This window comes from Oncorhynchus tshawytscha, linkage group LG01, assembly GCF_018296145.1.
Source record: "Oncorhynchus tshawytscha isolate Ot180627B linkage group LG01, Otsh_v2.0, whole genome shotgun sequence".
Taxonomy (NCBI): Eukaryota; Metazoa; Chordata; class Actinopteri; order Salmoniformes; family Salmonidae; genus Oncorhynchus; species Oncorhynchus tshawytscha.
Genome location: NC_056429.1, coordinates 78,797,957 through 78,811,455, shown reverse-complemented (window position 1 = coordinate 78,811,455; position 13,499 = coordinate 78,797,957). Strand labels below are relative to the sequence as shown.

The window sequence follows — 13,499 nt, the reverse complement described above, 5'->3', positions numbered from 1 at the left end:
GCCCCTACTCCACCACTACCACATATCTACAACACACTGTGTGCCCTCAGGCCCCTACTCCACCACTACCACATATCTACAACACACTGTGTGCCCTCAGGCCCCTACTCCACCACTACCACATATCTACAACACACTGTGTGCCCTCAGGCCCCTACTACACCACTACCACATATCTACAACACACTGTGTGCCCTCAGGCCCCTACTCCACCACTACCACATATCTACAACACACTGTGTGCCCTCAGGCCCCTACTCCACCACTACCACATATCTACAACACACTGTGTGCCCTCAGGCCCCTACTCCACCACTACCACATATCTACAACACACTGTGTGCCCTCAGGCCCCTACTCCACCACTACCACATATCTACAACACACTGTGTGCCCTCAGGCCCCTACTCCACCACTACCACATATCTACAACACACTGTGTGCCCTCAGGCCCCTACTCCACCACTACCACATATCTACAACACACTGTGTGCCCTCAGGCCCCTACTACACCACTACCACATATCTACAACACACTGTGTGCCCTCAGGCCCCTACTCCACCACTACCACATATCTACAACACACTGTGTGCCCTCAGGCCCCTACTACACCACTACCACATATCTACAACACACTGTGTGCCCTCAGGCCCCTACTCCACCACTACCACATATCTACAACACACTGTGTGCCCTCAGGCCCCTACTCCACCACTACCACATATCTACAACACACTGTGTGCCCTCAGGCCCCTACTCCACCACTACCACATATCTACAACACACTGTGTGCCCTCAGGCCCCTACTCTACCACTACCACATATCTACAACACACTGTGTGCCCTCAGGCCCCTACTCCACCACTACCACATATCTACAACACACTGTGTGCCCTCAGGCCCCTACTCCACCACTACCACATATCTAAAACACACTGTGTGCCCTCAGGCCCCTACTCCACCACTACCACATATCTACAACACACTGTGTGCCCTCAGGCCCCTACTCCACCACTACCACATATCTACAACACACTGTGTGCCCTCAGGCCCCTACTCCACCACTATCACATACAGTGGAAGTCAGAAGTTTACATACACCTTAGCCAAATACATTTAAACTCAGTTTCTCCCAATTCCTGACATTCAATCCTTGTAAAAATTCCCTGTCGTAGGTCAGTTAGGATCACCACTTTATTTTAAGAATGTGAAATGTCAGAATAATAGTAGAGAGAATTATTTATTTCAGCTAGTATTTCATTCATCACATTCCCAGTGGGTCAGAAGTTTACATACACAGAATTAGTATTTGGTAGCATTGCCTTTAAATTGTTTAACTTGGGTCAAACGTTTCGGGTAGCCTTCCACAAGCTTCCCACAACAAGCTGGGTGAATTTTGGCCCATTCCTCCTGACAGAGCTGGTGTAACAGAGTCAGGTTTGTAGGCCTCCTTGCTCGCACACACTTATTTAGTTCTGTACACAAATTTTCTATAGGATTGAGGTCAGGGCTTTGTGATGGCCACTCCAATACCTTGACTTTGTTGTCCTTAAGCCATTTTGCCACAACTTTGGAAGTATGCTTGGGGTTATTGTCCATTTGGAAGACCCATTTGCGACCAAGCTTTAACTTCCTGACAGATGTCTTGAGATGTTGCTTCAATATATCCACATAATTTTAATTTCTCATGATGCCATCTATTTTGTGAATTGCTGCAGTCCCTCCTGCAGTGCTTCACAGTTGGGATGGTGTTCTTCGGCTTGCAAGACTCCCCCTTTCCCCTCCAAACATAACGATGGTAATTGTGGCAAAACAGTTCTATTTTTGTTTCATCAGACCAGAGGACATTTCTCCAAAAAGTACGATCCTTGTCCCCATGTGCAGTTGCAAACCGGAGTCTGGCTTTATTTATGTCGGTTTTGGAGCAGTGGCTTCTTCCTTGCTGAGCGGCCTTTCAAGGTTATGTCGATATAGGACTCGTTTTACTGTGGATATAGATACTTTTGTACTTTTGTCCTTTGCTGGTGTTCTGGGATTGATTTGCACTTTTCGCACCAAAGTACATTCATCTCTAGGAGACAGTACGCGTCTCCTTCCTGAGCGGTATGATGGCTGCGTGGTCACATGGTGTTTATACTTGCGTACTATTGTTTGTACAGATGAAAATGATACCTTCAGGTTTTTGGAAATTGCTCCCAAGGATGAACCAGACTTGTGGAGGTCTACATTTTTTTTTTCTAAGGTCTTGGCTGATTTCTTTTGATTTTCTCATGTTGTCAAGCAAAGGAGGCACTGAGTTTGAAGGTAGGCCTTGAAATACATCCACAGGTACCCCTCCAATTGACTCAAATGATGTCAATTAGCCTATCAGAAGCTTCTAAAGCCAGGACATCATTTTCTGGAATATTCCAAGCTGTTTAGAGGCACAGTCAACTTAGTGTTTGTAAACTTCTGACCCACTGGAATTGTGATACAGTGAATTATAAGTGAAATAACCTGTCTGTAAACAATTGTTGGAAAAATGACTTGTGTCATGCACAAAGTAGATGTCCTAACCGATTTCCCAATACTATAGTTTGTTAACAAGAAATTTGTGGAGTGATTGAAAAACAAGTTTTAATGACTACAACCTAAGTGTATGTAAACTAAATCCATGTGCATGTATAGTGCATATGTTATCGTGTGTGTGTATGCATGTGTCTGTGCCAATGTTTGTGATGCTTCACAGTCCCCGCTGTTCCATAAGGTGTTTTTTTATATCTGTTTTTTTATAGAGTTCCATGTCGTCATGGCTCTATGTAGTACTGTGTGCCTCCCATAGTCTGCTCTGGACTTGGGGATTGTGTGGCATGTATTGTGGGGTATGCATGGGTGTCCAAGCTGTGTGCCAGTAGTTTAGACAGACACCTCGGTGCATTCAACATGTCAATACCGCTCATAAATAAAAGTAGCAATGAAGTCAATCTCTCCTCCACTTTCAGCCAGGAGAGATTGACATGCATATTATTAATATTATCTCTCTGTGTACATCCAAGGGCCAGCCGTGCTGCCCTGTTCTGAGCCAATTGCAATTTTCCTAAGTCCTTTTTTGTGGCACCTGACCACACGACTGAACAGTAGTCAAGGTGCGACAAAACTAGGGCCTGCAGGACCTGCCTTGTTGATAGTGTTGTTAAGAAGGCAGAGAGAGTATCACTTTATTATAGACAGACTTATCCCCATCTTAGCTGCAACTGCGTCAATATGTTTTGACCATGACAGTTTACAATCTAGGGTTACTCCAAGCAGTTTAGTCATCTCAACGTGCTCAATTTCCACATGATTTATTACAAGATTTAGTTGAGGTTTAGAGTTTAGTGAGTGTTTTGTTCCAAAAACAATGCTTTCAGTTTTAGAAATATTTAAGGTTAACTCTGAAACTAACTGCAACTCCTTTTGAGTGTTGCAGTTATTTCAGTTGCTGTAGTAGCTGACGTGTATAGTGTTGAGTCATCCGCATACATAGACACTCTGGCTTTACTCAAAGTCAGTGGTGTCAGTAATAAAAATTGAAAAAAGCAAGGGGCCTAAACGGCTACCCTGGGGAATTCCTGATTCTAACTGGATTCTATATGAAGCTTCCATTAAAGAACACCCTCTGTGTTCTGTTAGACAAGTAACTCTTTATTCACATTGTAGCAGGGTGTGTAAAGCCATAACACATACGTTTTTCCAGCAGCAGACTATGATCGATAATGTCAAAAGCTGCACTGAAGTCTAACAAGACAGCACTCACAATCATATTATCATCAATTTCCCCCAGCCAATCATCAGTCATTTGTGTAAGTGCTGTGCTTGTTGAGTGTCCTTCCCTATAAGCATGCTGAAAGACTGTTGTCAATTTGTTTACTGTGAAACAGCACTGTATCTGGTCGAACACAATTTTTTCCAGAAGATTACTAAGGGTTGGTCGGCTATTTGAGCCAGACATTACCCGTTTACAGAGGAGTATAGAGTGCAGTGATGTGTCCTATGAGGAGCATTGGTGGCAAATCTGATGGCACAATGGTAAAGAACATCTAGCCTCTCGAGAGCACCTTTACCTGCCGATCTATAAATTACTTCTCCGTAATCTAGCATGGGTAGGATGGTCATCTGAATCAGGGTTAGTTTGGCAGCTGGGGTGAAAGAGGAGCGATTACAATAGAGGAAACCAAGTCTAGATTTAACTTTAGCCTGCAGCTTTGATATGTGCTGAGAGAAGGACAGTGCACCCTCTAGCCATACTCCCAAGTACTTGTATGAGGTGACTACCTCAAGCTCTAAACCCTCAGCGGTTGTAATCACACCTGTGAGGAGAGGGGCATTCTTTTTACCAAACCGCACGACTTTTGTTTTGGAGGTGTTCAGAACAAGGTTGAGGGAAGAGAAAGCTTCTTGGACTCTAAGAAAGTAAATAAGACTTTGAATCACTGTCCACTTTAATAATGTTCATATACTGCTTTACTCATCTCATATACAGTGGGGCAAAAAAAGTATTTAGTCAGCCACCAATTGTGCAAGTTCTCCCACTTAAAAAGATGAGAGAGGCCTGTAATTTTCATCATAGGTACACTTCAACTATGACGGACAAAATGAGAAAAAAAAATCCAGAAAATCACATTGTAGGATTTTAAATGAATGTATTTGCAAAAGGAAAAAAGTATTTGGTCAATAACAAAAGTTTATCTCAATACTTTGTTATATACTCTTTGTTGGCAATGACAGAGGTCAAATGTTTTCTGTAAGTCTTCACAAGGTTTTCACACACTGTTGCTGGTATTTTGGCCCATTCCTCCATGCAGATCTCCTCTAGAGCAGTGATGTTTTGGGGCTGTTGCTGGGCAACACAGACTTTCAACTCCCTCCAAAGATTTTCTATGGGGTTGAGATCTGGAGACTGGCTAGGCCACTCCAGGACCTTGAAATGCTTCTTACGAAGCCACTCCTTCGTTGCCCGGGCGGTGTGTTTGGGATCATTGTCATGCTGAAAGACCCAGCCACGTTTCATCTTCAATGCCCTTGCTGATGGAAGGAGGTTTTCACTCAAAATCTCACGATACATGGCCCCATTCATTCTTTCCTTTACACGGATCAGTCGTCCTGGGCCCTTTGCAGAAAAACAGCCCCAAAGCATGATGTTTCCACCCCCATGCTTCACAGTAGGTATGGTGTTCTTTGGATGCAACTCAGCATTCTTTGTCCTCCAAACATGACGAGTTGAGTTTTTACCAAAAAGTTATATTTTGGTTTCATCTGACCATATGACATTCTCCCAATCTTCTTCTGGATCATCCAAATGCTCTCTAGCAAACTTCAGACGGGCCTGGACATGTACTGGCTTAAGCAGGGGGACACGTCTGGCACTGCAGGATTTGAGTCCCTGGCGGCTTAGTGTGTTACTGATGGTAGGCTTTGTTACTTTGTTCCCAGCTCTCTGCAGGTCATTCACTAGGTCCCCCCCTGTGGTTCTGGGATTTTTGCTCACCGCTCTTGTGTACCTATGATGAAAATTACAGGCCTCTCTCATCTTTTTAAGTGGAAGAACTTGCACAATTGGTGGCTGACTAAATACTTTTTTTGCCCCACTGTGTATATATATATATATATATATATATATATATATATATATATACACACTGTATTCTATTTTACTGTATTTTTGTCAATGCCACTGACATCGCTTGAACCAATATTTCTATATTTCTTAATTCCATTCTTTTACTTTCAGATTTGTGTGTATTGTTGTGAATTGTTAGATACTACTGCACTGTTGGAGCTAGGAACACAAGCATTTCGCCACACCGCAATAACACCTGCTAAATATGTATTTGTGACCAATACAATTTGATTTGAACATGGGCCAGCATTCACACGAGATGCGTCTTAGCCGGCACGTAGCTTCCAGGAAAATAACCTCACACTCAACGTCAACAAAACTAAGGAGATGATTGTGGACTTCAGGAAACAGCAGAGGGAACACCCCCCTATCCACATCGATGGAACAGTAGTGGAGAGGGTAGCAAGTTTTAAGTTCCTCGGCATACACATCACAGACAAACTGAATTGGTCCACCCACACAGACAGCATCGTGAAGAAGGCGCAGCAGCGCCTCTTCAACCTCAGGAGGCTGAAGAAATTCGGCTTGTCACCAAAAGCACTCACAAACCTCTACAGGTGCACAATCGAGAGCATCCTGGCGGGCTGTATCACCGCCTGGTACGGCAACTGCTCCGCCCACAACCGTAAGGCTCTCCAGAGGGTAGTGAGGTCTGCACAACGCATCACCGGGGGCAAACTACCTGCCCTCCAGGACACCTACACCACCCGATGTTACAGGAAGGCCATAAAGATCATCAAGGACAACAACCACCCGAGCCACTGCCTGTTCACCCCGCTGTCATCCAGAAGGCGAGGTCAGTACAGGTGCATCAAAGCTGGGACCGAGAGACTGAAAAACAGCTTCTATCTCAAGGCCATCAGACTGTTAAACAGCCACCACTAACATTGAATGGCTGCTGCCAACACACTTGACTCAACTCCAGCCACTTTAATAATGGGAATTGATGGGAAATTATGTAAAATATATCACTAGCCACTTTAAACAATGCTACCTAATATAATGTTTACGTACCCTACATTATTCATCTCATATGTATACCTATATACTGTACTCTATATCATCTACTGCATCTTTATGTAATACATGTATCACTAGCCACTTTAACTATGCCACTTTGTTTACATACTCATCTCATATGTATATACTGTACTCGATACCATCTACTGTATCTTGCCTATGCCGCTCTGTACCATCACTCATTCATATATCTTTATGTACATATTCTTTATCCCCTTACACTTGTGTGTTTAAGACAGTAGTTTTGGAAATGTTAGTTAGATTACTTGTTGGTTATTACTGCATTGTCGGAACTAGAAGCACAAGCATTTCGCTACACTCGCATTAACATCTGCTAACCATGTGTATGTGACAAATAAAATTTGATTTGATTTGATAAGGTACACTGTAGCTATGGTACTGCGTTGTATACAGACAGCGCTTCCAGCTGCCCCCTGACGGCAATTCTAAATATTTCTTTTGATATTCAAATCCTCCTGCTGCAGGATTATTATTATTCCTCCTGCGACATCTGTGTATCGGGAATAGGGTGCCATTTGGGACAGAGCCGACATTTTCAAAGTAGCAGGGAATAAAGCAAGTTTGTGTTTCAATCCAACTGAATGACGGAGTTAATTATAACTGCCATAGCAGGCTTTGAGAACACAACTTTACTGGACACGTGTCTTATTCCGAAAACAAAACTATTTTTGAAGGAAAATATCAACCAGTTTACCTGCTGTTTTAACAGCAGTGCCCAAACCGATTCTATATGAAGGTACATTCAATAAAGGTTTGATTTAAACCTAATAACGTAATGAACTCACTGGAAGGTGCAGCAGAGGGGGGTAGAGACTGTTGAGGTGGACCCCAACCCCTCATGTTGTAGGCCGACACCTGAACATAGTACAGCCTCCCCTGGAAAACACACAGGCACACACACAACACGCACACATTATGTAAAATACATTTTCACATGACGTAAAACGTACACACAGTATGTACTAGCCAGAGGAAGATAGTTAAAACAGCTGAAAGTTGAGCAGAGCGCAGTAATATCACATTTTTTTGGTTGAATGAGGGCAACTCGCTAGAATGGTGACTTCTAGGATATGTCACAAATGGCACCCTATAAACTTACATAGTGCACTACTTTTGACCAGAGCCCTATGAGCCTTAATAAAAACTAGTGCACGTTATAGGGAATAGGGTGCCATTTGGGACGCATCCTAGAAGACACCAGCTTTCCCTCATTCAGCCCCCCACTCCATTACTGTGTCATTCCCACACTCCTTCACTTCCTCCCTCCATCATTACCCCTCCTCCTATACTGGCCCCATCAGTTACTCATCTGTCGTTGTGCTCCTTCTCTCTCTCATCCCCTTTCTCTCTGTGTGAGCTCCTTCTTTCACCTTATCTCTCTCATTGGATAAAAAAATAGACAAACTACGAGCACTTATATCCTACCAACAGGACATTAAAAAATGTAATATCTTATGTGTCACCGAGTCTTGGCTGAACAACAACATGAATAACATACATCTGGCGGGTTTTACGCTTTTTCGGCAGGATAGAACAGCTGCATCTGGTAAGACAAGGGGTGGCGGTCTATGAATATTTGTAAACAACAGCTGGTGCAAGAAATCTAAGGAAGTCTCAGGCAAGGTTTTGCTGAGACACCACAAACCGATACCGGCACAAGGACCGCACTCAATGAGCTGTATACGGCCATAAGCAAACAGGAAAACGATCATCCAGAGGCAGCGCTCCTAGTGGCCGGGGAATTTAATGCAGGGAAACTTAAATCCGTTTGACCTCATTTCTACCAGCATGCTAAATGTGCAACAAGAGGGAAAACAACTCTAGACCACCTTTACTCCACACACAGAGAAGCGTACAAAGCTCTCCCTCGCCCTGCATTTGGCGAATATGACCACAATTCTATCCTCCTGATTCCAGCTTACGAGCAAAAACGAAAGCAGGAAGCACCAGTGACTTGATCAATAAAAAAGAGGTCAGATGAAGCAGATGCTAAGCTACAGGATTGTTTTGCTAGCACAGACTGGAATATGTTCCGGGATTCTTCTGATGGCATTGAGGTGTATACCACATCAGTCACTGGCTTCATCAATAAGTGCATCGATGACGTCGTCCCCACAGTGACTGGACGTACATACCATGGATTACGGGCAACACTGAGCTAAAGGGTAGAGCTGCCGTCTTCAAGGAGCGGGACTCGAACCCGGAAGCTTATAAGAAATCCCTCTATGCACTCCGACGAACCATTAAACAGGCAAAGCGTCAATACAGGACTAAGATTGAATCGTACTTCCCCGGCATGAGAGCATCAGCTGTTCCGGACGACTGTGTGATCACGCTTTCCGTAGCCGATGTGAGTAAGTCCTTTAAACAGGTCAACATTCACAAGCCCACAGGGCCAGACGGATTACCAGCACGTGTACTCTGAGCATGCGCTGACCAAATGGCAAGTGTCCTCACTGATATTTTCAAACTCTCTCCCTGACTGAGTCTGTAATACCAAAATGTTTCAAGCAGAACACTATAGTCCCTGTGCCCAAGAACACTAAGGTAACCTGCCTAAATTAGTACCGACCCGTAGCACTCACGTCTGTAGCCATGAAGTGCTTTGAAAGGCTGGTCATGGCTCACATCAAAACCATTATCCCAGAAACTCTAGACCCACTCCAATTTGCATACCGCCCCAACAGCTCCACAGATGATGCAATCTCTATTGCATTCCACACTGCCCTTTCCCACCTGGACAAAAGGAACACCTATGTGAGAATAATATTCATTGACTACAGCTCAGTGTTCAACACCATAGTGCCCTAAAGGAGATAAAGGAGGACAGAGCACGCCCCCATTCTCATCGACGGGGCTGTAGTGGAGCAGGTTGAGAGCGGCAAGTTCCTTGGTGTCAACATCACCAACAAACTATCATGGTCCAAACACACCAAGGCAGTTGTGAAGAGGGGATGACAAAGCCTATTCCCCTCAGGAGACTGAAACAATTTGGCATGGGTCCTCAGATCCTCAAAAGGTTCTACAGCTGCACCACCAAGAGCATCCTGACTTCTTAACAGCTTCTACCCCCAAGCCATTAGACTCCTGAACAGCTAATCAAATGGCTACCTAAACTATTTGCATTGCCCCCCTTTACGTTGCTGCTACTCTCTGTTTATTATCTATGCATAGTCACTTTAACTCTACCCACATGTACATATTACCTCCATTAACCGGTGCCCCTGCACATTGACTCTGTACCTGTACCCCCTGTATATAGCCTCAATATTGTTATTTTACTGCTGCTCTTTAATTATTTGTTACTTTTATTTTTCATTTATCTTTTTTTTTTACTTAACACTTATTTTTCTTAAAACTGCATTGTTGGTTAAGGGCTTGTAAGTAAGCATTTCACTGTTACACCTGTTGTATTCGGCGCATGTGACAAATAAAATGTGATTAGATTTTTCCTCTCTCTGTGCTCCCTCTCTCTCTCTCTCCCCCTTCCTCCCTGTCTGCTGCATATACTTCAGTACTATTTACCATGGTAAGGCCGTTGACGGTGCACTTGAGAGTTTGTAGGTTTTCCAACACCATGTCTCCGGCCAGCAATGAGAAATCTTTTAGACAGCTCCACTCCACTGTAATGACACATACATACGCACATGCACACAAAGTCAGCATTACAAATACTCACAGACAATAACATCACAGACTGGGTATGTGTGTGTCTTCTCTCCATAATAGAAATCAATAGGTACCCTGGTGCTGTGTATTACACTATTAACCTTCTCATTGGGCTGCTAATGCCTTGAGGTGTGTAGTTTCCCTCGCTTTCCCTCTCTCTGCTCTCTCTCACTCTGCTCTCTTCTCTCACTCTCTAGCTCTGCTCTCTCTAGCTTTGCTCTATTATCTCTCAATTCAATTCAATTCAAGGGCTTTATTGGCATGGGAAATATATTAACATTTCCAAAGCAAGTGAAGTAGATATTACAACATTACATTTCCAAAAGAATAAAGACATTTCAAATGTCATTATCTGCAAATAGTTAAAAGTACAAAAGGGAAAATAAATCAACATAAATATGGGTTGTACTTACAGTGATGTTTGTTCTTAACTGGTTGCCCTTTTCTTTCTCAATAGCAAGGCTATGCTCACTGAGTCTGTACATAGTCAAAGCTTTCCTTAAGTTTGGGTCAGTCACAGTGGTCAGGTATTCTGCCACTGTGTACTCCTTGTTTAGGCCAAGTAGCCTTCTAGTTTGCCTGACAACCGTAAAGGGCAATGGGTTCTATAACTGATTCAAGTATTTTTAGCCAGATCCTGATTGGTATGTTGAATTTTATGTTCCTTTTGATGGCATAGAAGGCACTTCTTGCCTTGTCTCTCAGATCGTTCACAGCTTTGTGGAAGTTACTTGTGGCGCTCATTTTTAGGCCGAGGTATGTATAGTTTTTTGTGTATTCTAGGACAACAGTGTTTAGATGGAATTTGTATTTGTGGTCCTGGCAACTGGACCTTTTTTGGAACACCATTATTTTGGTCTTACTGAGATTTACTGTCAGGGCCTAGGTCTGACAGAATCTGTGCAGAAGATCTAGGTGCTGCTGTAGGCCCTCCTTGGTTGGGGACAGAAGCACCAGATCCACAGCAAACAGTACACATCTGACTTTAGATTCTAGCAGGGTGAGGCCGGGTGCTGCACACTGTTCTAGTGCCCTCCCCAATTTGTTGATATGTATCTTGAAGAGGGTGGGGCTTAAGCTGCATCACTGTCTCGCCCCACGGCACTGTGAAAAGAACTGTGTTTTTTTGCCATTTGCTCAGTACATCGTTTTCACTGAGGAAATGTACTCACTCTCTCCCTCTCTTGTTCCCTCTTTCTGCTCAATCTCTCTCATTTCTCTCTCCTTTGCTTCTACTTCCACAGAACCCCTAAAAGGCTTGTGAAGACTTCTACACCTCTAGGGAAAAGCCCTGATGAGCAGAGATGAACTATAGATCATTACAAAGCCTGTTGTTAACCTTCATGCTCCATCTGCAGCACAAGCCTATTAGTCCGAAATGACCGGCCCTTTAGCCTTTACAGTTCAATACACTGATCTCTCTCTGCTAGGGCTCTCTGGGGCTCTCTGGCCTTGAGCTAGAACGGATGAAGGTGGATAAGGGTGGGAGAGAGAGAGGAGGAAGAAGAGAGGCAGGGACAGAATGGATTAGAGTGGAGGATGGTATAGGGACATTTAATAGTTTCACTGTCACCCCAAGTAATTGTAGCTTGGAGGGAGAGAGGGATGGCGGGAGGGACCGGTAGGGAGGAGAGGGAAATAAGTCAATATCAGTCATGGCAATAGTTAATAGATTTACTGTCATCCCACAGGGCTGGAGGGAAGCAGGTTAGTGAGACAACAGACTGAGTTCGAAATAAATTGCAGAGGGAAGGAGAATAGGAAAGGGGAGAGAGAGACAGAGAGAGGAGGGAGAGAGAGACAGAGAGAGGAGGGAGAGAGAGACAGAGAGAGGAGGGAGAGAGAGACAGAGAGAGGAGGGAGAGAGAGACAGAGAGAGGAGGGAGAGAGAGACAGAGAGAGGAGGGAGAGAGAGACAGAGAGAGGAGGGAGAGAGAGACAGAGAGAGGAGGGAGAGAGAGACAGAGAGAGGAGGGAGAGAGAGACAGAGAGAGGAGGGAGAGAGAGACAGAGAGAGGAGGGAGAGAGAGACAGAGAGAGGAGGGAGAGAGAGACAGAGAGAGGAGGGAGAGAGAGACAGAGAGAGGAGGGAGAGAGAGACAGAGAGAGGAGAGAGAGACAGAGAGAGGAGGGAGAGAGAGACAGAGAGAGGGGGGAGAGAGAGACAGAGAGAGGAGGGAGAGAGAGACAGAGAGAGGAGAGAGAGAGAGACAGAGAGAGGAGGGAGAGAGAGACAGAGAGAGAGACAGAGAGAGGAGGGAGAGAGAGACAGAGAGAGGAGGGAGAGAGAGACAGAGAGAGAGAGAGAGAGAGACAGAGAGGAGGGAGAGAGAGACAGAGAGAGGAGGGAGAGAGAGACAGAGAGAGAGAGAGAGAGAGACAGAGAGAGGAGGGAGAGAGAGACAGAGAGAGAGACAGAGAGAGGAGGGAGAGAGAGACAGAGAGAGGAGGGAGAGAGAGACAGAGAGAGGAGGGAGAGAGAGACAGAGAGAGGAGGGAGAGAGAGACAGAGAGAGGAGGGAGAGAGAGACAGAGAGAGGAGAGAGAGAGAGACAGAGAGAGGAGGGAGAGAGAGACAGAGAGAGAGACAGAGAGAGGAGGGAGAGAGAGACAGAGAGAGGAGGGAGAGAGAGACAGAGAGAGGAGGGAGAGAGAGACAGAGAGAGAGACAGAGAGAGACAGAGAGAGGAGGGAGAGAGAGACAGAGAGAGGAGGAGAGAGAGACAGAGAGAGGAGGGAGAGAGAGACAGAGAGAGGAGGGAGAGAGAGACAGAGAGAGGAGAGAGAGACAGAGAGAGAGACAGAGAGAGGAGGGAGAGAGAGACAGAGAGAGGAGGGAGAGAGAGACAGAGAGAGGAGGGAGAGAGAGACAGAGAGAGGAGGGAGAGAGAGACAGAGAGAGGAGGGAGAGAGAGACAGAGAGAGGAGGGAGGGAGAGACAGAGAGAGGAGGGAGGGAGAGAGAGAGAGAGAGGAGGAGAGAGAGACAGAGAGAGGAGGGAGAGAGAGACAGAGAGAGGAGGGAGAGAGAGACAGAGAGAGGAGGGAGAGAGAGACAGAGAGAGGAGGGAGAGAGAGACAGAGAGAGGAGGGAGAGAGAGACAGAGAGAGGAGGGAGAGAGAGACAGAGAGAGGAGGGAGAGAGAGACAG

General features: G+C 45.1%; 1 protein-coding gene across 4 annotated transcripts in view; it reads right to left on the bottom strand.

The window, feature by feature from the left end:
- Window positions 1-13,499, bottom strand: part of LOC112257636 (ankyrin repeat and fibronectin type-III domain-containing protein 1) — a 229,162-nt gene that overhangs the window by 34,956 nt on the left and 180,707 nt on the right. For all 4 annotated transcript variants that reach the window (XM_042326082.1, XM_042326077.1, XM_042326097.1 and 1 more), the window contains 2 exons: window positions 10,206-10,303; window positions 7,466-7,556 (listed from right to left, as the gene is read on the bottom strand). In XM_042326082.1, the coding sequence (XP_042182016.1) occupies window positions 7,466-7,556; window positions 10,206-10,303 (189 nt within the window). The remainder of the gene's footprint in view (window positions 1-7,465; window positions 7,557-10,205; window positions 10,304-13,499) is intronic.